The 23,274-nt window shown below is 39.1% G+C and overlaps 2 protein-coding genes across 7 annotated transcripts in view; one reads left to right on the top strand and one right to left on the bottom strand.

The window, feature by feature from the left end:
* Window positions 1–2,018: 2,018 nt before the first annotated feature.
* Window positions 2,019–4,460, bottom strand: fgf20b (fibroblast growth factor 20b). Its single transcript, XM_030146380.1, has 3 exons — window positions 3,515–4,460; window positions 3,208–3,311; window positions 2,019–3,045 (listed from the first exon to the last, which is right to left on the bottom strand). The coding sequence occupies exons 1-3, from the start codon at window positions 3,804–3,806 to the stop codon at window positions 2,800–2,802; spliced, it is 642 nt and encodes a 213-aa protein (XP_030002240.1). The 5' UTR covers window positions 3,807–4,460; the 3' UTR covers window positions 2,019–2,799.
* An 89-nt stretch (window positions 4,461–4,549) lies between these two features.
* The window catches only part of micu3b (mitochondrial calcium uptake family, member 3b), a 29,701-nt gene continuing 10,976 nt past the window's right edge, over window positions 4,550–23,274 (top strand). For 3 of the 6 annotated variants that reach the window (XR_003936533.1, XM_030146372.1, XM_030146371.1), the window contains exons 1-10: window positions 4,550–4,877; window positions 7,081–7,228; window positions 12,891–12,922; window positions 13,121–13,199; window positions 16,661–16,708; window positions 16,800–16,882; window positions 16,979–17,050; window positions 19,264–19,305; window positions 22,164–22,259; window positions 22,858–22,946. Coding sequence is in view for 5 of the 6 variants with exons in the window: in XM_030146372.1 (XP_030002232.1) it covers window positions 4,632–4,877; window positions 7,081–7,228; window positions 12,891–12,922; window positions 13,121–13,199; window positions 16,661–16,708; window positions 16,800–16,882; window positions 16,979–17,050; window positions 19,264–19,305; window positions 22,164–22,259; window positions 22,858–22,946 (935 nt within the window). In the remaining variant the exon portion in view is untranslated. The remainder of the gene's footprint in view (window positions 4,878–7,080; window positions 7,229–12,890; window positions 12,923–13,120; window positions 13,200–16,660; window positions 16,709–16,799; window positions 16,883–16,978; window positions 17,051–19,263; window positions 19,306–22,163; window positions 22,260–22,857; window positions 22,947–23,274) is intronic. The other 3 variants (XM_030146375.1, XM_030146374.1, XM_030146376.1) reach the window with 3 other exon arrangements.

Here is a 23,274-nt window from a genome sequence, read left to right on the forward strand (position 1 = left end):
CAAAGCTGCAGACGCCGTCCCTGGGCAAACACACTCTTAGAAGTGGCCACAGCTTTAGAGTAACAGGTGAGCTCTAGGCACCTCCCCTGTCTTCCCAAACGCAGTCTTCTAAATATAGAAATTATGCTCTCTGATAATTGGGGGCAGACAACAAAAGCTGGCTATATTTCCACCCTCCTCCTTTGCCAAGTCATATCCCCAGCTGACAAACAGCAGGGCTGAGATCAGAGTGTGAGAGCTGGAGTGCTGAGGGAACACCTGCGCTGTCTGACCGGACTGTGAAGATAGACATGGAAGATCACTGACTTCCACACCTGCCTGTGGACCCATGCCACGCACAGGCACACACAGACACACACACACTTGATTGGGTTTCCTCGAGAGCCCTTTAAGGCCGCCGCTGAGGAGGTGATGAAAGTCAGGTAGCGTCCATTAAGCGTGTGAGACACCCTCCAGAGTGGGTGTGGATGAAGTCGTGATGGTGGTGGGAGGGTGAGGGTGTTTAAGTGTTTTTCAGCGAGGAGACCACCTGGAGGAGGCGGAGGAAGTGGAACAAAAGCATCTGTCTCAGGGGGCTGGGCAGACTACAAAAAACATCGCTTAAAACAAGTGCCAAAGAGCACTTCTGGGCATCAGGTATCACAAGTCAGGATTTCCAGCGTGTTTGAGAGAGAGACGGCCTTCAAAATGTCAAAAGGGGGGCAGAGGGGGTTACACAATTAGATTAGCACAAAGTCTGCTTTTCATGGCTGGGAAGGTAATGGCGAAAAGCCTTGGATTGAAACTTTAGTCTCATTGGAGGTAGAGCTGCAGGTCAAAGTCATGGACAACCCACTACCACCCCGTCCTTTTAGTTAATCTAGAGTAAGGTGAGGAGAAGCAGTGTCTTTCCAAAAAAAAAGAAGCACCACTAGACGCCTCTTTTTCTTGTTTTTTTTTTTTGAGACGTGCATGTGTTTACACGGTGGACAGGGGATGTCCACGTGCACATAGGTTATAATACACGTTGGATGCTGTCATTAATCGATGACAGAAGTGTGTTGATGTTCAAGGTGTGCAAGTGGGAAAGTCCCACACTATCACGTTGGAGACAAGAGCGAGAGTTGGCAGCAGGGTCGACTCCCCGTATCAAGACACCCACTGGCACGCCTTCACACATGCTGAGATCACACACTCACAAGCTTTCATGCTTCAACACAGATCTGCTCCCAACCATGGAGGCAACTGTGCACAGATAGAAGATAGTGGCTCTTAAAAAATACATCAGTAATACAGCTGTAATTTCTCCTCTTAAAACCTGTTCCGCTGCTCCTACACGACAGCGAATATGAAGAGATGTCCTTGATTTTCAGAGATGAACACCTTGACTTTAGCTCTTTAATAAATGTCTACAATCCTCAAACTGTCATCTGAGGTTGCTTTATCCTTATCGCCCTGACCTCCAGTTTTATACAGCCGTGAAGTTGCTGGGTTTGAGTTAAAGGTCAGATTTTATTTGGCCCTGATCGTGTTGTTTGTTGTGAGGCCTCGACATTCAGCGGTTTCAAGAGGGAAGCTTTGAAGTTTTATGCGAGTGTCACGTCTACGACTTGTCTCTCAGCATAATGGCGTCCATAAAGAAAGACAACATTGATCTCGTAAGCAGGTTTATATGTTTAAACTCAGGAACTCAAAGGCAACCAAAATGTACTGGCTGAATGTACGGCTGCTCTAAACACTGTCTGTAAATGCACACCGCTGGACATGGAAACTAGGATTATGAGAGCTAAAGTGAGCAACAAACAAAGCATCTTATTTTACTTTTTGGCTGAGAGAAAAGGAGCATATGGATCATGTTTTGAGCAATTTATTGTTTGACAAGAATAAAGTGGATTTGTTTTCAGTTTTCGACTTCAGATTCTGATTATAACACATGTAACAGTGTTTTGGTTGAACTAATATATATATATATATATATATATATATATATATATATATATATATATATATATATATATATATATATATATATATATATATATATAAACAGACTTTCTTTTTGATTCACAGTTGCCATATTGTGAAAAACATATGGTGGCCTTTTCCAAATGTCACCACTTTGTATTTTTTGGCCATTTTGCATTATAGTATATCACTACTTTCCTCAGGATAAGAGACATAAAGGTACATTTTGTCAGTCTTTACATAGTTGATACAGTTTCTACTGTTTTTTTCTCTATTGCATGTATCTAACTGTAAAAATATATTCTCAAATAAATAAATATATAACATAAATATATGTATGTAAAATGAATAAATAATCTGTTACACTTTTCTTTGCTCTTTGCTTTGCCTAGACACAGGTAAAAAAAAAAAAAAAAAGAGTTCCTTCAAAGTCCTTCTGAACAAACTACGGCTCTCTGAGACAAATAAAAATTCCCACAGACTCCAGCTGACGTCTACATCCGACCAGTGGAGATGCTCCCTGGCCACTCAGCCTCTTCCTCCCTCTGTTTCCCTTTCATCTCCTGTTCCACCCAGGTACTTTCAGGGTCGGTCTGCCTCTGAAACAAACGACCCCCTCATGCTGAGCGTGCAGGCCGACGCAGTCAGACATTCTACACTGTCTTCCCGGCTGCTGAGAGATGGCCTGTGCATTCCTACAAGGGGCCCCCCGGTGCCTTTATCCCCGCCGGTCGGGGCCGCTGTCCACCGGCCTGCACCGGGCCACGTCCCTGGGTCCCTCCTCTCTTCTCCGCTCCCTGCCTGCAAGGGCTTTTAACGGCTATTCCTGATCTGGAAGACGAGGCCCACTGGGTTTCAGCTGTGTCCCAGGATATCCCTGTACAGCTCTGGCACACGGTCAGGGTCCACAGGCCTGGGCAAGAAGTGTGTAAATTTCTGGTGCCGCCTGGATTTAGTCCCATCCCTTGGTGTCCCGTCTTTATTTAATGCCACAAAATAACGCGTCCCTTTGTCTCCATGTTTGTACAAGTTGGAGGAGTATGTGTTGTACCAGTTCTCCTCAAACTGCTCCCTGAAAACACATTCAGCTGTGAGCTTCTCCTGAAAACAAAGAGCACAGCATGAGAGGAATCCTGGCATTATGAGGGGAAAATACAAGAAAAGCAGCAGTCAAATTCTCTAAATATTAAGACAGAAAAAACTGAGTACTGATCATCACTTTGGCAGAAAAAGGAATCATGAAGGAACAAAGATAGGACTTACAGATCCATACAGCTCCCCCTTGTCATTCATCCCCAGATAGAGCCCACTGTCCACTCCTCGAATACTTATCAACCCAACAGCAAGGCTTATGAATTCCAAAATACCTGGAGGAGAATAACACAGTTGTTCTGTACAGACTCTAACACAGATGAAAGGTTATCAACAGAGAAAGTTAACTATCCCACCGCTCAAGAAAAATACTCCTTTTCTAAAACTTACTTTCAGCACAACATTCTCATGTGTCCTGTTCTCTCCACTATTGGATTCACTATAACTGCACAAAAACACTTCACACTGGAGTATTTACCAAATCGACTGTGGTCCTTTCTGGTCCCTTGCACAGTGCCATCCGGAAGTATTTCCAGATGAAACCCAGTCCTGCAGTATAACTGTCTCCTCCTGAGAATCCCCTTTAGGTGCGTTAAATCCGCCGTGGTGCTGCGGGACAGCCTGTCCCCAGGTAAGAGGTGCTCCCCCAGCAGCGTGGGGCTGTCCCCGAGTGGGGTCAGAAAGAAATGGGACCCGACATGTGTGACACCATCGATGCCGTGCAAGACGCCTCCAACTTCCCCCAGAGCAGCAGCAGCGGCAGCGGCCATGAGCTCGAACCTCAGCGGGTAAAGTTCAGTGGGGGGGTGGGGGGGGTCCGGAGGGAGCGCTCGTGCGTACTAGACTACCTGGTTGCCACTGTCACTTATTGCATGTTTACGTCCACCTCCTCCGTTACTTAGCACAAGTCCCCGTTGTGCAAGGACACGCGGTTCTCTCCCCCTGTCATGGAACACTCACCGTGGGCTGATCTCTGCTGTTGATTTCTTTCCTTTTTTCACGGCTGCGTCTTCATCAGTGGGAGGTGGGCTGCAGTAGATCAGGCTCAGATCGCCCTCGTGTTGCATACCTGTCCACAGAGGATGGTGATGCTGGGGGGGGATCAGGGGCTCGGAGCAGAGGAGGCTTCAGGGACACGGGCTGAACAAACGCTGCAGTGCAGGTAAAGCAGCTCCTGGAGGTTTTGCGCTCAAAGTGGCAGGGGTGGTGAGGCAGGTGCAAAACCACAGGACTAGTAATGGGCGGGGCTGTAACAGTTCAGACGTGCCCTGGCAGGGATTTCTCCCCCCCTAAAACATAAAATAAGAGGGACACAGAGGGAGAGAGGGAGTTGATGCTGGTGCCTTCACTGATCAGTTGCATCATTCTAAACCTAAACACATTTTCCACCAGGACACATGGAACTTCACATCCACACCAAACACACTCTGTATCCGTGGCTCTGTTCACTGCTTTCCACATTTCTTCCTCTCTCGTGAATTTGACGCCCTTTAATCCCACAGCGAATTGAAATACCCACGGCATTTCTCGCGAGCTCGGCGCAGCGGGCTGTGTCCTGTGGTGTGTTTACGACAGCTCCGTGGACACACTCAGCCATGGCTGCCCTGCGCAGGCTCATCCCGTCACTCACAAACACCTCCAAAACACGGACGTTTTCGGCGCGGAAACCAGCCACTTCCACGGTGACTAAAGCGGTTAAAGTTGTCGCGGCCGGGGCGTGCGTGGCGGCGGCGGCAGGTGCGCTGTATTACGGCTGCGGCCGATCCGGATCCGGACCGGTGAACCCCGTCCAGGCTCGGATCCTCCATCTGGCGCTGCCATCAGTGTCCGCCACCGATAAGGTACAGTGGGGCTGAGTCAGGAGGGGCTTCAGGGACCACCGAGAGCCCACGGACCCACTGTCAAAAGGCTCCCTCGGACCTGAAAGAGGACTTCATTTAACCTGTGTTTTTTTTTTTTGTTTTTTTTTTTGTCCAATAACAGTGATGCAGAGAGAGAGAGTGAGATAATGACATAATGCACGTGCGCGTGGATTTACCATAATGATGATGTGTCGTAACCATTAGGAGCTGTCCACGACCTTTGGTGCTGAAATGACAAAAAGGTCAACTGCGTTTCACATCACGTGATCAGAGAGCGGCCATAACCCGTGGCTCTGTCTGCTCTTATAGTCAGCTATAGAGCTGTAACTGTCGATTATTTTTGTAATGATTAATCTATCAGTTATTTTTCTTCCATTTGATTAAACGATTATTTGAATGTTAAAAAAATTATACAGAAAAATAGTAAAAATGTGAAAAAGACATGTCTGAAAATGACAAACAAGTTGTACTTTTTGCCAGAACAGCTGAAACAACAACAACCACAAAAAGCATAAAAGTAAAATATCTATATAGAAGTAACAAAAACAACAACTGTATAAAAGTATAAATTAAAATATCTATATATAGCTTATGTATAAACAACAGCGAACAAGTCAAATGACAAACAATACGTGCACTGCAGTCGTCAACAAATTTGTATCCAACTTACAAACAACTTAAGATGTAATTAACATAAAAAAGATAACAACAAAGCCAAATATTTTTAATGTTTGTGTGAAAGCTTAAAACTTTAAAGGAGTAAGTAATGGTTCCAATGATGAGCATAGACATGTTCTGCCTTTTTGTCCTGGCCTCCTCTGAACTTAGCTCCATGTTGTTTGTGTTGGTCCTGACGTCATGCGCATCATAATAAGCGTCCATGTGAAACACAAGTGTGGAACCAATATTTTAGCGGCAGCGAAATTAGGGAATTGAAGCTTAGGTTCAGGAAAATTGTTATCCAATATTTTTTTTAATCGATTCTTGTCGATTAATTGATTAATCGTTTTAGCTCTATCGTCAACATAGCACACATTTATTAAATCATATAGGGATGGTACACACTGACTAAATGATCTGTGGACTGTAGTGTACAGCTTACATGTTTAGTGACTGGATTTATACGGTTTTGTCACCTTAAATATACCTGTGCTGTGTCTATGAACACCTGATTTAGTTTTCAATACAATGGGTGATTTATCAGTCACATAACCAAAGATGGATAATTTACAGTATAAGATGCAAAAAGAAAAACAAAAATGCTGCATCTAAATCTGATGGCAATAGAGCTGGAACTATTAGCCTAACAGATAATAACTGATTGGTGAACTGATTCACTGACTGACTGGAAAAAAATCTGCAGCACTGCTTGGAATCAGCTGCGGCACAATTCCAGACTTTAATTGATTGTAGCCTCTAAAAATGAATGAGGGTTTACTGTTGTTTTCTGCTTCATTTAATGGCTGGTAGTTGCAAATTATTGTCTTTTAGTCTGTATTTAAAGACTATATTTAGTGATAGTCACTGCAGTCTTCTAACTGTCTGCCTTATATCATGTGCTGAGGTTATTTAATCCATGCGCTGCTGTGTATATAATCCTGTTACACACCGGCTATCTTCAGTCTTCAGTCAGTTCAACTCAGACGTGTGTTGACATTGTTGAACAGATTTGAACAACTATGTAAAATGGAGTTTTCACATACGTGTGTAGGACAGAGGTAATCCTGATCAGTGTCCACAGGCAGCAGGAATCCAGGGACACAGGAAACTGGACACCAGTGCTTGGCTGAAGGGCTGACATCTGATGAGAGGTGGGGGTGGGTGGATGGAGGGGGTTTAATGGTTAAGCAGAGGGGGGCACACATTCCCTGGGTGTTTGCTCTGTGCCCAGTGGACCTGGCAGAGTGCCACCTGAAGGAGAGATCCACTCTGTCTTCACCAGTCCGGCCTTCTGATCTGGCTTGGTTTGAACATTTGTCATTATCTGCAGAACAGGGATGAAAAATAGGCCTGACATAACACGCGCCCCATTACTGAATTAAAGCAGGGGCCTCTCTGTCGTCCCGTGTGAGCGAGGCTTTTCGTGACAAGGAAGGCTTCCGTGGATTTCATAAAAAGCATCTTTTCACATGGTGTTATCACTCTTGATATGACTTGCAATATTTCGTGTGTGTGTTTACAGGCCAAGGCATACAGTCTGGATGATGGAGATGTGTACATGTCGTCTTATGAGAACAGATTCCGCCTGTTCAGCTCGGTGGAGTGCGAGGGTCAGCTCTACATGACTCCACTCAACTTCATCGAATCTGTGACTCTGAACGAACCAAACAGTGAGTTCACTACATTCACACAGCACCATCGTTAAAACCTAATTAACCTTTTATCGGGCAAGTGACTATTTTTGGTCATTTCCACACACATTACAAGACAGTGACCATCACAGTGAGGACAATGAGGGAACAATCTCAGGTCCAGTGTGGTCTACAGGGTCTGTAAGGTCCACCTCTGCATGAACAGTGAGTGTACGTGCTTTGTTAGGTACCATGAAGTAATGGTACTAATGCAAGTAATGACGTTCCAAGGGTTAATGTGGATGTGGACAGGTGTCTGGATCAGCTCCTGTGTTGGTCTAATGTTCTAAAAGACATGTTACTTTCACATTATATGTATTTGTCTTGTATTTTTTATATACACTTCTTGGATGTATTTTTTTTTTTGCCACATACTGATAAGGAACTAAATCTAGTAACTTCATTGACCTTCATTTTTTACATGACAATAAAAAACTGTGAAAAATGTCCTGAAAGTAATAAAATCTTATTATGTCATCCAATAACACACTAAGGTTGAAATTAAGAATTTCAGAGTATTTCTGTGAGTGAACTATAAAGGGTTAACAGAGATAAAGCAGTATATTGACCTATTTGTGGTGCTACAGAAATAAGATAAACATAAATAAACATAAATGTTAATGGTAAAGTAACCAAAACTAAAACTAAATTCTTTTTGCAATACGTTTGGCTTCACACAAGTGGACTGTAGTACTCATCTAAACAACTTTAAGACATTACCTTCAGGTTGGAGAAAATGCATTTCCTTTATATCATTTTATATAGAAAATAATAAAATACATTATTTATACATTACAAATCAAGCATTACAAGCAACACAAAGTGCTTCAGATAAAAACAATATCATAGCATTAAAACAGTAAAAGGAAGGAATGCGGTAGATAAAATAAAATGATAAGAAAACACAAAATATAAAAACAATAAAAGCTTACACATTAGGATCAGATGATGAAAACACTTGAGGAAACAGTGATGTTATAAAGATGTATCTTAATATTTCATGTAAATGTCTACAGATTTAGAGACCTTCAGATCCCCAGGCCAGGTGTTTTAGATTTTAGGGGTGTATATGCTGTGTAGCCTAAACAGTAAAACCACCAAGTCATCAAACCATACAACATATGATACCTCTGACTAAACAGACCAGGGAACTAAGGAACCACTGCCTAAATCAGGAAGCAAACATCACTGAGTTTTACTTCAACTTAAACCAATGATATTTGCAACACAGAACCATTATAGTACATTAAATGCATTTAAAAAAAAAAATAAAAATCAGTTGTTCTCTTTTTTCTCACACTTTTAAGGTGTTCTTAGAAGTGCTGTTATTTTGTTCCAATATAAAAACCTCAGTATATAAGATTTATTCATGCTTGTGCACTTAATTGAAGTTTGTGTTAGAGTGTGTTTTGTCACTTGTTGATGTTAGCAAACTCCATTTCTAAGCTAATGAATGTCTTGCTTGTTTACATCCATAATAACAGCCTCTACCGTGAGTGAGGACCTTGTAAAAGTCCTTAGTTCTTCAATTCCTTTCTTCTGCAACTCCAGCTATGTTAGCTTACAAATGGAGGTAGATAAGTTCAACCAAACAAACTTAAAAACAAACTTTGCATAAGTGCACAAACACACAGAAATGTTACAAATTGAACCTTTGAAATAAGGACATGACGGCAACAGTTCCAACAACATTTACTAAATACCTTAACCCATAAAGACCCAAGCAGCCACCGACGACCAAAACCATCTACTGATATAAAATGTTTAATAACTTCTGAACCTCTAATTCTATCAATTCATGTATATATTTGGTGTAAAGTGCAGTTGGTCATCTTTTCATGGTCATCAGATATGACCCATTTGGACGTTCAGAGGCTCCGTAATGAACATGGAAACACCATCATCTTCTATAACATTGATTCACCAGTAAAACCCATGGAGTTGGATCAATGACAGTGGATGGAGACACTTGGTTTATGTTCAGTTAATGATATATTTTGCAGAAAAAGTCACTTTTTCTTCAGTTTTATCTGGTTCTATAATAACCCTCAACTTTAATCTGAGCTTTTATGAACATCTACATGATTAGTAAATTAAATAAAGGAAAATACCTGATGTTCACTGAAAAAAATACGAAATACAGATGATTATATCATAACAAATTGTGAGAAAACTTAAATATAGAGAAAAAAGTATTTTGGACCTGTCACAAAAGTAACACTGGGTCTTTATGGGTTAAAAATGTGGCAAAGTACAGCCAATACAGACTTGGGTAAACATATAATCCTGCACACATCTTACATATCGTCACCTTTCTAAAATAATTGCTTGAACAATTCTTTCAGATTTTTCAGGAAGTAAAGTAGAAATGAAGTATGTAATGATTTTGGCAAATAAGTGGCTTTTGTCAAAAAAAAAAATTTAGGAACGTGACAATATCAAACTTTTAAATGTAGTGTTTTTCATTTTTCAGTGACCTGTTTTAATGAAGTGTTTGTGTCTGACCGTTGTTAACCCTTCATAGTTCACTCACAGAAAAATTCAAAATTTTAACCTTAGTGTGTTATTGGAGGACCTAACAAGACTTTATTACTTTTTGTGAAATTTTTCAAAATGTTTTATTGTCATGTAGACTATCAAGGTCAGTGAAGTTACCATATTTGGTTCCTTGCCTGTGAGTAACAAAAAAAAAATCACTTTTACAAAAATCCAAGAATATACAAAGTACAAGAAAAACACATGTAAGGTGAAAGGAACATGTATTTTAGAATATTAGAACAACACTTTTACAACATCACAACATAAGTGCTGATCCAGACCCCTGTCCACATCCACATTATCCCTTTGAACATCATTCCTTACATTAGTACCATTACTTCATGGTACCTAACAAAGCAGGTACACTCACTGTTCATGCAGAGGTGGACCTACAGACCCTGTAGACCACATTGGACCTGAGACTGTTGACTCACTGTCCTCACTGGAACTGTTTCTGTCACTGTCTTGTAATGTGTTTGGAAATTACCAAAAATAGTCACTTGCCTGATAAAGGGTTAATGCTGTACTGATATATCCTATGTTAACTTAGGTCAAATGTCTTCACCCAGTGGAGCAAAGTTCAGAGACAGGAATGACAGGAATGAATTCTGATTAAAATGTGATGGATTTAGTTTCAATACCTAAAGACTTAAGTTCCCCTCATATCTTTTTCAAAGTATTGAAATTGGCTTCACATATGGGTCCGATCAAGTGGTATTACGTGGACACATCTGGTGTTCAATATTCTTTGTCATAAGCAGAGTAACTTATATGCATGTGTTATACTTATTTGAATAGGTATTTATAAGCACTTTAATATTATATATCACAAAATTTGGAGAGATAAAATTTTTAGGTGAAAAATGTAAAATTACTGCTCAGTAACACGTGGACTTGAAACGGACATCAGTTTTTTTAAGCTTTACACAAACACTCAAAACACGCGGTTCTCGGCAGATATTGATATTAAGTAGGACAAAACCTTTTAGATATTATGTTCAACTATGCTGAAAATAAATTTTGGAGTAAAATATTGAAAAGTTTCTGTTTCGTTGACATGAGAATGTGGTAACACGTGGACAGGCTACCATCGTAACACATGGATGACCCTTTACCATTGTATGCATCACCCAAAATGTATCAAAAGAACATTACTTTCTGAAAGTTTTACTCAAATATCTGAATTACTAGTAATTTGAAAATTTAAAATTGGTATTTTTGTGGTAACACATGGAGAGGGGATTTTAAGCAACTCACAAATGTTCAAACTCGTAAATATCAATAATATTCACAAAATAATGAAAATGTAATACTTTAAATTTAACAATCATCTATATAATAAACAGACTGACTATATTTTCAAATGTTTTAGATATAATTTTTAGCGTCAAATTCGAGCTCTGGTGTAAAAAGTACAATCGATCAGTATAATATCAGTTGTAACTTTTTTTCTGTAAGTGGTATTTTAAAAAGGATAATAGTTCCATATAATAGAGCTTTAGCTAAAAAATGAGCCCACTTGATAAACGATGTGCGCAAATGTACTTTTTCATGTTGATGTTCACTTTCGCTTGATCGGACCCATATACTCGTATGTTAAAACCACTGCACTAAAAGCATCATTTCCTTCCGGATTACAACACTGAATGCTGCACCGCGGAGGCGTCTCAGCCTCTCTTTGGCTTCCATTTACTCAGTAATGTTTAAATTCATCAGATAAATCCCTGCTCCTTCACCTTCTAATACATTCCAGGAAACAACACAAAGTAAAGTGTCATCAGACAATAAGTTGTGACTTGAAGTGCTTTAGTCATAACACCTGCATAAAGATAGACATCTTTACCAGCAACCTCACTTTTATGGTTCATTTATGTGGTAACAAACTCTTCGAGACAGAGACCAAACAACACGCATATGGACGTCATAAATGTAACGATAAGACATTTTGATTATTGTGATTGGTTTTAATTTCAGGTGTGTGACCTCTTGTTATATTCAGAACCAGGTTTTTCTGGCACCAAACTAAACAACAGTGCAGTCACACATTGCTGTCATTGCTCTCTGGTGACTAATAATAGCAAATGTGTTGCAAAATAGTAATCATGGTGTTTTATGGTTATACTGCAACCATAAAAGGATCTGTTTTTGCCAGTTCTGTGATGTACTGTCGTGTTATTACCGGAGCTTCATGTGAGCTCTACATGTTATAACAAATTAAATGAAAGCCTCCAGCCTTGGAACCGAATTCTGTGCTTTTATCCTCACTTCGACACTCGTCCTAGGTGGACAACAAATGATCACATGGGAATCATAATCCAAGCTTTAAAATGTGTCAGCGGAGGGTTATTGACACTGTTATCACGACAGACCTGCGATATGTGACTTCCCACCAGGTGTTTTTATGAGTTCTGTGTGTTATCTTCTGCTTTATTGACCATCGGTATGTGTTCATGAAGCTACACAACGTGTGCTGTTGTCCATGTTAACACCTGTTTTCACTTTTGTTTCCCAGTTTTACATCAGTCCATCACTGGATCATATTAACCCTTTCACGCATGAATTATGAGAACCTTAATCAAGATTTTATTCTAGACATTTAGGCATGAAAAAAACAAAACAAAAAACTATGCGATTGATTTTTTATGATCCTATTTTTCATGGAGTTACCAAAATGTCCATTCAGCTGAACACCATGCGTTTAATGTTAGAAGTAAAGAAACATATTTACTAATATACTGTGAGAAAACTATGAAATAAATGCTGATAATCTGATGTTTTCTCACATTTTAACATACCTGCATGGATATAATATGCAAGAAAAAAAAAGTCTAACAATTCACATTTTTTACACTCAAACATGTTAATGCAGATCAGGTTTATCTAGAACAGCACAGTTACAGTAATGGTGTGAATGTCAGTGTATGAGATGATGCATAAGTGTCCACTGTGTTGGCTGATATGGAACTAAAACAACAAAATCCATGAATATACAAGAGAACAGCGGGAGAAGAACTGTCCACTGGAGTGACCACTGTGCATGAAAGGGTTAATGTGTAAATCCCACACATTATTTATCACTAATTGTTTCCTTTGTTTTGTTTAGGAAGGAGAGGATGGAGGTCTATCACAAAAAAGGTGAGAGGCTGCTGTACTGTATGTTTTCTATCAAATGACACTTTAAGAGTGAAGTAAATAAATAAATACTGAATTATGTAATACATGATATATTATAAACAAAAAATCCTTCCCTTTTCACCTTTGTGAGACTTTTGAAACCCAGTGGGAGGATTTAGGAATGAATGAGTGATTTGGGATTTTCTCCTATTCTTGCAGGAATTAGACAAGATGCTGGCTGATACTCCACCTGTTTACAAAGGATCATCTAATTTGTTTAGAAATCTCCGTGAACGAGGTAAACTAACCTACTTTGTCTTGTGTTGACATATTAAAGCTTTACCTATGAATCCCTTACATGTCAGTATAATTCCCTTTAGTTTTTTGTTCTTAAGCTGCCATATTTGTTCAGAGTTTGCTCAGCTCTGCATGTCAAGCCTGAGTAAAAGTGTGTGCTATAAATGCTATCTTATCTCTCCATCAGTCTGGCAACATAATTCTCAGGTAACCATTGCAGGAGGGCCTAGTTTATTCGAAATATACAAAATAATTCAGCCTAGTCTCTCAAAAAAATCATCTCTTGTGTATTGTAAGTGTACTGCAATATTAAAAGGGTCCTTAATAACTAAGTCAAAACAATTATTATGTGGCATATTGAGTAAAGACTTACATTTAATAAGAGGATTTGATTTGTCTGATTAAGTATTAACATTTTATATGAAAAGAACTTCATTTCCCACAATACTTATATATTGGTTAATAATATATAATTAGTCAATTTGTTTTTAGCTGTTGTTAATGTAATTATACATGTAGTTTCTTTGGAAGAATTGTAGATTTTTCATATTAATTTTGGAAAAAGATGGAAAGAAAGTTTTCATACAGCCTAAAACCCAATAAAAATTCAGGTTACATTTGATTTATATTTGTTACATATGTAAAAGAAAGTGGATTTTGTATTCGTACATTTTTAAAGGTTCAATTTGATGCATTCACTTATGACTGTGCACGTATGTTATTTTTTGTTGGCATCTGATTTAAGCTGCGATCTAACTGCAGTTCAAAGTTAATGACTCTAGTTTACCTGTTTCCATATTAACAGGTCATACAATCATTTATATGTTAAGCACTCAGGTTGTTTTTTCTGTTGAAAATCTAAGACTTTCTCTTATGTTCTTCAGTGCCTCTGTTCCATGACCTACTGTTGTGCAGAAATCAGCAAAGTATAACATGGACCCCAACACAAACTTCACTGAAACACACGAGAAAGTATGAATTTTACAGTGAAACTTTAAACACGAGTGATTGAAGTGCAGAAATACAGCCAAAACAAGTCCCACATACTAATGTTACATTAAACCACCTTTAGCTGTGAATATTTTTTTTTTTGATGGTAATACTTCAGGTTCTAAATACATCCAATCCATTTTTATTTATAAAGCACAAATTTAAACAAACACAAAGGTTTCCAAAGTGCTGTACAGTAAAATAAATGCAATAAAAACACAATGAAACATCATAAAAAATAAAATAAATAAATAGACTATCCACCCCAGATAAAATATCCATGGACATAAAATCAACATCCTACGTGGTGTGAAAAGCCAAAGAAAAGAGGTGGGTTTTAAGAAGAGTTTTAAAATTAGACAGTGAGGAGGTCTGTCTAATGTGCAGGGGCAGTTCATTCCATAGTTTTGGAGCTGCGACAGAAAACGCTTGGTCCCCTCTGAGCTTCAGCCTCGTTTTTGGAACCCTCAGGAGCAGCTGGTCAGCTGACCTGAGAGACTGGCTGGGTGTGTGAGGGTGCAGAAGCTCAGAGAGGTATGCTGGTGCAAGACCATTTAGACGTTTAAAAGCAAATAAAAGAATTTTAAAATGAATTCTAAAATGGATGGGAAGCCAATGGAGTGAAGCTATAATTGGTGAAATGTGCTGAAGCTTTATACAAATACATGACTTGAACAGAGTGTTTTGTCTGTGACAGTGCTGCTTAACTAAATGAGCATTGATTGAGTATGAAGCTAATGATTGTCTGAGTTGCCTGCATTCATGATAACACTGATTTCAGCTGCGCTCTTTTGCTGTGAAAATCCTTAAACTTATTCCCAGCTTCTTCACTGCCTCCCTCATGCTCCTCTACAGCCACATTAGCTACTGTTCGCTTAGTAATGGAGTCAGATAACATCAACAAACATCCAGCTCCCAGTGAAAAACAGACTCCAGCATAAACTTCACATCTGCAGACAAATGTGTGTGAATTATTGAACATTATCATTCTTTATTGAACGTAAAGAAAAATGCAAGCTCAAGTTATGTTCTCCAGCTGTGTTATTCAGAGTAAAGTTAACTAAAGCACAGTTGTCAGTGGGTCAGTCTTTTACATTTTTCCCACCTGGGCCTTCACACTCTCCCTGAGTGGGTCAGAGAAGCCAGTGGAGCATCAGATCTCACTGTTCTGTTCTCTCCTCTGTTGCTTTAGCTAAGTGCCAATGCTGGGATTTGGGTCTTTTAATCCTGCTGTTAAACGTTGTGGCTTTGTGAGTGAAAAAAGGACCGGATTGATCTGTGAACAAAGCGTTGCTTTAGAGAATGAGGGAGCTGTTTGAACCCAGTTATGTCGAGACATGTCCCACTGGCCACCCCCCTGATCACCGCGGACATTATGAAGCCTAAGAATGGCATTGGATTACATCTCCGGGACTGCCACTCTGTATGAAGTGTTTCTGTGGAATTCTTTGTATTGTCTAACAACATCTACTTGAGCTCAGAGGCTGAGCTGGAGGAGGAGGGGGGGGCTCCCTCCACGAGTGAAGGTGTGTGGTATTGGTGAGACATGGCTGGAATCTTAAAAGTTTTTTTTTTTTTTCTCTTCTCAACCCATTTAAGCTTTAAAGGCTTTGAAGCTAAAGATCTGTTGTCATTAGAAGGCCGTACCTGCCAAACAGACAGATCTGGGTTGAAAACACGGTGCACTTTGTTGTGTGGAATTTTAGATGAACTTTCCCGAATGGCACGCATCACAAATACCTCTTCACACATCAGTGTATGCACGTTTCACCTGAAAATACAGCACAAGGTAAAACCAGAAAAAGCAGAGTAATTTGTCTTTAAATGTTCATTTGTTTTAACTGTTGCTCTGTCTGGAAATCTCCCTGGAGCAAACCCTGGAGCTGCGTTCTTTTCCCATAACACCCAGAGCAGTCACCCAGAACTATCTGTGCTCGATTCTCTATCTTCACGAGCAAACAAAAGCTAGAGAATGCTTTCAGAGGCAGAAAGGAAGAAGCCTCCCGAGTCAGTGGAGATGGCTCCTGACACTTACTCTGTGTCCCACAACAAAGGAAGCTGAAGGATGCGACACACAAACCTGAATCGTCCATTCTCAATCAGTGACAGATCACTGGGGAATGTATTACACCTTGTTACCCAAACATGATCAGAAGCTGTTGGTCTTAAATTTGTTTGGGTTTGTGTCCAGATCGGTCAGCTCAGTTGTAAAGCTTCTGTTTGTGTGACGGGAACACCAAGCATGAAGTAAAAGGCACCTTTTAAGATGTTATCAGTGAGCACAAGAAGATTACTCTTGTCTGGAGGCGTGCACTGTTTCTTGTGGTGGCTTATTCATCTCAGGCGCATGACTTTGAACATTTGTAAACACCTTGAGCTAACGGGCTAATGCTATTTGATGCCGTGATGTGTACAAAGAGGAACATTTTGGGTTTTGTTTCTTAGCTTGAGCAATTTCTCTCTCTGTTCCAGGTGTCATCAGCTACACAGAGTACCTCTTCATGCTCTGCATTTTAACCAGTCAGTAGAACTAACTCATTACTTATTACCAACACAGTTATTTTGGAAATTTAATTCAGACTCATAGGTGATTTTCCAACCTTAATTTCAGAGCCTCATGCAGGATTCAAGATTGCTTTCAACATGTTTGATGCAGATGGAAATGAGATGGTGGATAAAAGGGAGTTCTTGGTGGTATGAACTTTATTGTAATACTCAGATTTACTAAAATACCAATGGCTGCTTGTGTAATATTCAACTTATTAACTCATCATCTTTATATCTCATCAGCTGGAAGAAATATTCCGCAAGAAAAAGGACAGAAAAGAAATTTCCGAAGACATGCAAAGATTTGACCAGCAGGTATGAATGGCTTTTAAATAAAAACGCAGACAAACAGCTCCAAATAACTGCTGATATTGTTACTAATGTGAAAGTTATCATAGGATCATAATGAAAGCTCACATTTGACTGAGCCGGGTCAACTATTGGAGCCTTTTTTCCAGTCCAGGCTAAGATAACCTGACCTGCTGCTGGCTGTAACTTTATTTTCAGCGTACAGATATGAGAGTGGTGTTGATCTTTTCATCCAACTGTTAACAACAAGGCAAATAAGCATCATATAATAAGAATTGTGTGTTGAACTATTCCTCAAACATTGCAGCTCCTTTGATCACATTATAAGGTCCTTTTTGTAAATTGCAACCCAACAACCAAAAACAAATTTGGTATAAATTTAAGTATGCAAATTGAAGATGATTACAAAAGTAAACATAAAATAATGTCTGGTTTCATGTCCCTATTAAAATTTTTTTTCTTAGGACAGAGTAACAAGTTTAGATTTTTTTTTATTTTTTTTAATTTTATTTTGACCTAATCTAAAAAAAAAAAAAAAAAAAAAAAGATTGGCACATGATTAGCTAGAGCAATTCTGAACAGTTTTAGATACATAAGATTTGCAGCTAAGAGCTAATAAGTTTATAATAACAGCTAATAAATTTATTTTGATGTTAATTTGAATATCATGTAGTTAATCTGGAATATATTTTGCTTTTAATTTTTCCAACCATTAAAAATATAGAGTCAAAATTAAACAGCTTGATACATTAAAGGGGCCATATTTTGCTAAACCCACTTTTATTAGTCTTTGGTACATTTATTTGTGTATTTGGACCCAAATAGTTCATAAGGTTTAAATTTGAACCCTCCAGGTGCTGTAAAGCTATCTTTATATTCATTCTGGCAAAAATCAAGTGGATTTCTACAACCCGTTTTAATTTCTTCTTAATTCATTATGTTCTATAACTAGTTACGTCACGACATTTGCACATATAAGGTCAAGACTTCGGACGAACATTTCTTTGAGTACAACGTAAGTGTTTGTCAGCAGCAGCGGTTGTAGTCCATACTGAAAATATGTCCAAACTTTGAGCCAGTTAACTCAAATGTTCAGTTGTTGGTTGAACGGGACAGAGGAGCACAGTCAACAACCTGGAGGGGGCGGGGCATGAAGTGGGTCATTTGCATTTAAAGGGCCAGCGCTCAAAATGACCTTTCTGGTGTCATTACTCAGAAATAGGGTTGAAGATGGACCTGTGGAGTTGAATTAATGAAGAATTCAGACCCATTTACAGTTTATGTAGACATCAGGGAAATGTTTTAAAACGCATAATTCCATTTGAAAAGGCAAAATATCACTCCTTTAAGCCACTAGCTACCTGCTAACTAGTCATTTAAATATCTTTCCACACAATGAAAAAACAGTTGGCTCACCAAAAAAAATAGTGAAGCTATACTTTTTATTTTACAGACTTATTAGTGTTTAATTTGCTTGTACTAAGATTGTATAACTTTATGATTTGCTAACATGTTGCTAATAAGATATCAGTTAAAGTCAGTAGAAAGTCAATCCAATAAACTAAAAACTATTATTATGCGTTTCAATTGATAATGGAAGGATTTTTATAGCCATCGATGATTTGCATGCTTATTTTCTTTTTATTTTATGCGTTTTAGAGCCGTTTCCATCAGTTCAGCCTGTATAGCAGTATTTGTCTGCAGTATTTTCTACAGTGTTCTGCACAGAGGTGAATGTGGTCGTACAGGGTAAAACATGCCTCTGGCTTTCATCTCTTTAGGGCCGTCTTTTGCTTCATGCAGGTGGATGTAAACAGGCAGGGCTCAATACAGCAGCGATAAGAGCGACCCTTTGAGGTCTTATCGTACAAACACAACATGGAGGAGCTTAACTCTGATGGGACAAATGTTAGGATCTCTGAACAGTCTCGCATCAATCTGAGGCCCGTATAACATCAAAAAGATCATTAGAATAGGCACTCAAGATTTGCAATATAATGATGCTCTGCAAGAAACCAAAACTGAGCAGGAACATCCATTAGGAATAGGAGAGTTGGTCTACTATCACTGGTAACGTTATGACATATAAACTTGACGCAAACGACTTATAAATCGATTGATAGCTCACAAACTCATCTTCCTGTTCTATAATACATCATGAATTATAAATGACTCCAGTCTTTGTGCTTTATTTGTGTTTTGTCTTCTGTCTTTTGCAGAGTCTGCAGCTGTATGGTCATCATAAAACTCAGCCGCACAGTGTATGTATTGTCACCCTTGAAAGAAAACAAACTGCTCTGCTCGTTGCATGTGTGTTTGGCATGCCTTCCGAGCCTGAAAATGTTTTCACATAGTGAGTTAGCACAGAAAACACACACATGTACTGTATCTCAGGGCCTGACACCACCCGTATTTGTCTGTGTTAACACCAGATAACCTCGTCCACATTCACTGAAATTGAAATACCTCAGTGCCTACTTCAACATTATCTGACACGCTGTCTTAATGTGTGTGTGGTAGTGCGCTGCAGATGATTTATGTACAGGCTTTTTGTCAGTGGGCGAGAGACTCCACTTCAAAAAGCTCTTACCTGAAGACTGACAACGTTTCACCCAGACCCCCATGTTTTATTTTTACAGTTTCTTGAGGAGTGGTATTTGGGCTTAGGTTACCTTTTGTGATGGTTTTGACCATGAAGAGCACAATGCCAGTCAGAGAGGAGAAGCAGCACTCACAGCTAACACAACGACTCGACTTTTAGTGTGTGAAGACTTTAGCTTTAGGTGTGCCTTCTTTGTTTTGATTCCTTTCTGCGTTAACTGTCAGTATCTTTCCAGCAATAGTTCAAAAGTCACATCTTTTCAACAGCACATAACAGACGTGTCTTCAGTGCTGCGGTTGGGCTTTCCCCGGCATATTCTAATTACAAGTGTATCAGGATCTCTTCATGGGGTGAGATGGGAACGGAGCGGTGCATTAAAGAGTTGTTCCGTAATTAGCTGTGGGATCTTGTCGTAAATCTTCTTTTCTGGTGAAAAGTGATGAGCTGCAGAGGAAGAGCTGTTTTATCAGCCGTCTCACATTCCCCTGCAGGCATGAAAGATGAAAAAAATGAATAAGATAAATAAATATAATGAAATGAAGCAAGCCGTACTTAAGAACACGTGTCGAGGGTGGCAGGCTGTTTTTTTCATGTCTGTTCTGTTGCTGTTGAGTAAAGTGTTGTTGAAACTTTAGAAACATCTAGTCTTGTGATAGGACAGAGGTACAGCACAGTTTAGTCTATAACTAAGGGTTAGAAAGGGAGGTTTTTACCACTTAAAACACATATTTTCCGTGGTTTTGGCACCAATTACAAGCAAATTGTTGTTGACAGTCACAGTTGACTATAGCTGTATTTCAGTAGCAGCTGGGAGTGAAAGGAACAGTATAAACTGTAATAATGATAATGATTGGTTAATCTGAGATCAGACGTAATGATCTCATTGAGAAAAACAGCTCAGTCACCACTGTGATACAGGCAGAATTTATCAGCTTTTTGTTCCATGTGAACCTACTGTACATCCACACATGATGTTAACACAACATTTTGAAATGAAAACAATCTCTACTCACATGAGTATTTTAGCAACATTTCTGAAATAATTACAATTCCAGTGTGCCTGAAACACATATCACATAACCAGGGAGATGATAGTATGTCAATGCAGTCAGTAGCATCGCAATAAAAAGCAGGACTGAACTGCATCACAAGACATACAGAGTTACAAAAAATTCAGTATTCCTGTTGAATTAAAGTTGAAAATGAGGTGCACAACAGCAGGAGACACTGAGGAATTAGTAAAGCGTCTTAAGTTTCACTTTCACTTTGTATGGTCGTATGGTTCGTTTTTTGACCAAAAAAAAGGACCAAAAATGGACTTAACCCATAAAGACTCAGTGGTGCTTTTGTGGCAGTTCCCAAATGAATGAATTTTTGTCTATACTCAACCTATCTTAAGTGATTTATCACCATTTATTATTATATTATCCTCTTTATTTTGAGTTTTTTCAGTGTAAACCATGCATTTTCCTGTATTTAATTCACTGATCATATTGATGTTCATAAAAGCTCAGAGTACATTAAGCAAGTATGACTCAAGAAAAAGTGACTTTTTCAGCAAAATATATCATTAATTGAACATAAACCATGTGTCTCCATCCACTGTCATTGATCCAACTTCATGGGTTTTACTAGTGAATCAGTGTTGTAGAAGGTGACAGTGTTTCCACGTTCACTACAGAGCCTCTGAACGTCCAAATGGGTCATATCTGATGACCATGAAAAGATGATAAACTACATTTTACACCAATTATTTACACGGGTTGATAGGATTGGTGGATCAATAGTTATTACACAGTTTACGTCAGTAGATGGCTTTGGTCCCAGTGGCTGTTTGGGTCTTTATGGAATTAAAGGTTTCCACCTGACAGCGACGATATAATATGTATGTATGTTAGATTAAAGTGTTACAGCTGTTTCTATGTTATGGCATTCCTACAGTACAGGGCATTTGAACCCAGTACACCTGTTTATCCATCATCCAGCACTGAGGGAAAGATTGGATTTTTAAAGTGCAACCGACAATATAGCCACATATGCATATAGTCATGTTTCACAACCGCAGATTGAAGGTGTCTGATAATGTTATATCAAAGGATGATGTATCGGGTGGATTCAGTTACATATTTCATTTGGCATGAATCATCCTTCAGGTCTCATGCCCTTCATGTTTTGGACATGTGTTAGCTGCGTTCGCTGTGCGACCTGCCAACAGGCTGCACGCATGGCTGCAGAACACACTCATGTCAGGACTGATGGCCTGTTTTCACTCTGTCTCAGACTCACTCTTTTCTGTTGTCAGCTCAGGTCTGTTTCTGCCTGTCTGAGTTCGGCTCGATGTCAGTCTGTCCTGTCTCTGCCTTGTCGTTTTTTGTTTTTGTTTTGTGTCTTTCTCTGTCCTCTTGCCTCATCAGTATGCTCTGTGGATGTGTGTCCATACTCCTTATTTGCTAATCTAAAGTCCAGTATGCAGGTGTGATTTGTCGTCTAACAGCTGTGCTTAAATTGCTACCACAGGTCCTTAAAAAAGACTCTCAGCATGTCGAGGCCCAGGGCATGTGGGATGTTCTCAGACGTGGCACAAGTCAAGTTCTGTTTTCTGATCTAACTGAGGTAGTGGCGCCCTCTTTAAGATGCTTCTTCCTTAAACGCTTTTACAATAATACCAGGTCCCGCCATATCATTTTGTCATTAACAGAAAATCATGTCGATTCTGTCTTAACTAGCACAGTGGATCAAATTCTTCATTTAAGCAGATTTCTTCTTATTAATAGTAGGTTCTTCAATGTTTCCTTCAACAAGAGCAGCATCTGCCATAAAGGGGATAGCATGTTGGAGAAATGTGTTGCATGTCACAGCAAAAGAAAAGCTGAGCCGCTGTTTGGTTTAAGCCACAGTGAAACATTAACCATTAACTCTGGGAAATTATTCAATAGCTGAATCTGGGTATGGCTATTAACTAACATCTTTACTTAAAGCCTTCAGCATGGCTTAATAAATGCCACTGTTAATGTTTGCCCAGTGTTACATGATGTGCCTGTGACACACAGAATGCAGACAAGCTTAACCTGATTTATAAACTTGCACAAATATCGACTGAATGGTTATGTCAATCTAATGTGCATTTTGGTTCTTTTCTTAACATACATACATGTCACATCAGCTGAACAATACGAAAAAAAAAGTACAATTACTTTTTTTGTTTTATTAGAATGTGGATGAAAAAACAGAAACGACACTGCTGGTGCATTTCTTTGGGAAAAAAGGAAAAGCTGAGCTGAAATTTGAAGATTTTTACAAGTGAGTTGATCAAACTGCTCTTTCATTAATCATGTCCCTCAGAAGATGATTATTATCTTACAGTGTAATAGAGTCATTAATCATCTTTACTCCTCCCTGATGCTTCATACAGGGTGTCCATAAAGTCTCTTTCCAATTTAAAAAATGTGTTCCCAAAGTAATTGATCACATATGTTCATTAGATTTGTTCTATGTACTCTGTGGTTTTCAAAGTTTTTAATCACATTTTGGGATCATGTGCAATCAACTCATTGGTCCATTTTTCTTTAACGAAAAATCAATTAGTGCAAACGCTGACCTTTGACCTTTTGAGTGAACATGTGCCACC

This window comes from Sphaeramia orbicularis, chromosome 10, assembly GCF_902148855.1.
Source record: "Sphaeramia orbicularis chromosome 10, fSphaOr1.1, whole genome shotgun sequence".
Lineage (NCBI taxonomy): Eukaryota > Metazoa > Chordata > Actinopteri > Kurtiformes > Apogonidae > Sphaeramia > Sphaeramia orbicularis.

Excerpts from the sequence above, each read along its gene's own strand:
- fgf20b (XM_030146380.1), bottom strand. The coding sequence starts at position 3,806 with ATGGCCGCTGCCGCTGCTGCTGCTCTGGGGGAAGTTGGAGGCGTCTTG. Across the intron at positions 3,312-3,514 it reads AAAGGACCACAGTCGATTTG|GTATTTTGGAATTCATAAGC; the intron begins GTAAATACTCCA and ends ATTCTCCTCCAG. Across the intron at positions 3,046-3,207 it reads AGGGGGAGCTGTATGGATCT|GAGAAGCTCACAGCTGAATG; the intron begins GTAAGTCCTATC and ends CTTTGTTTTCAG.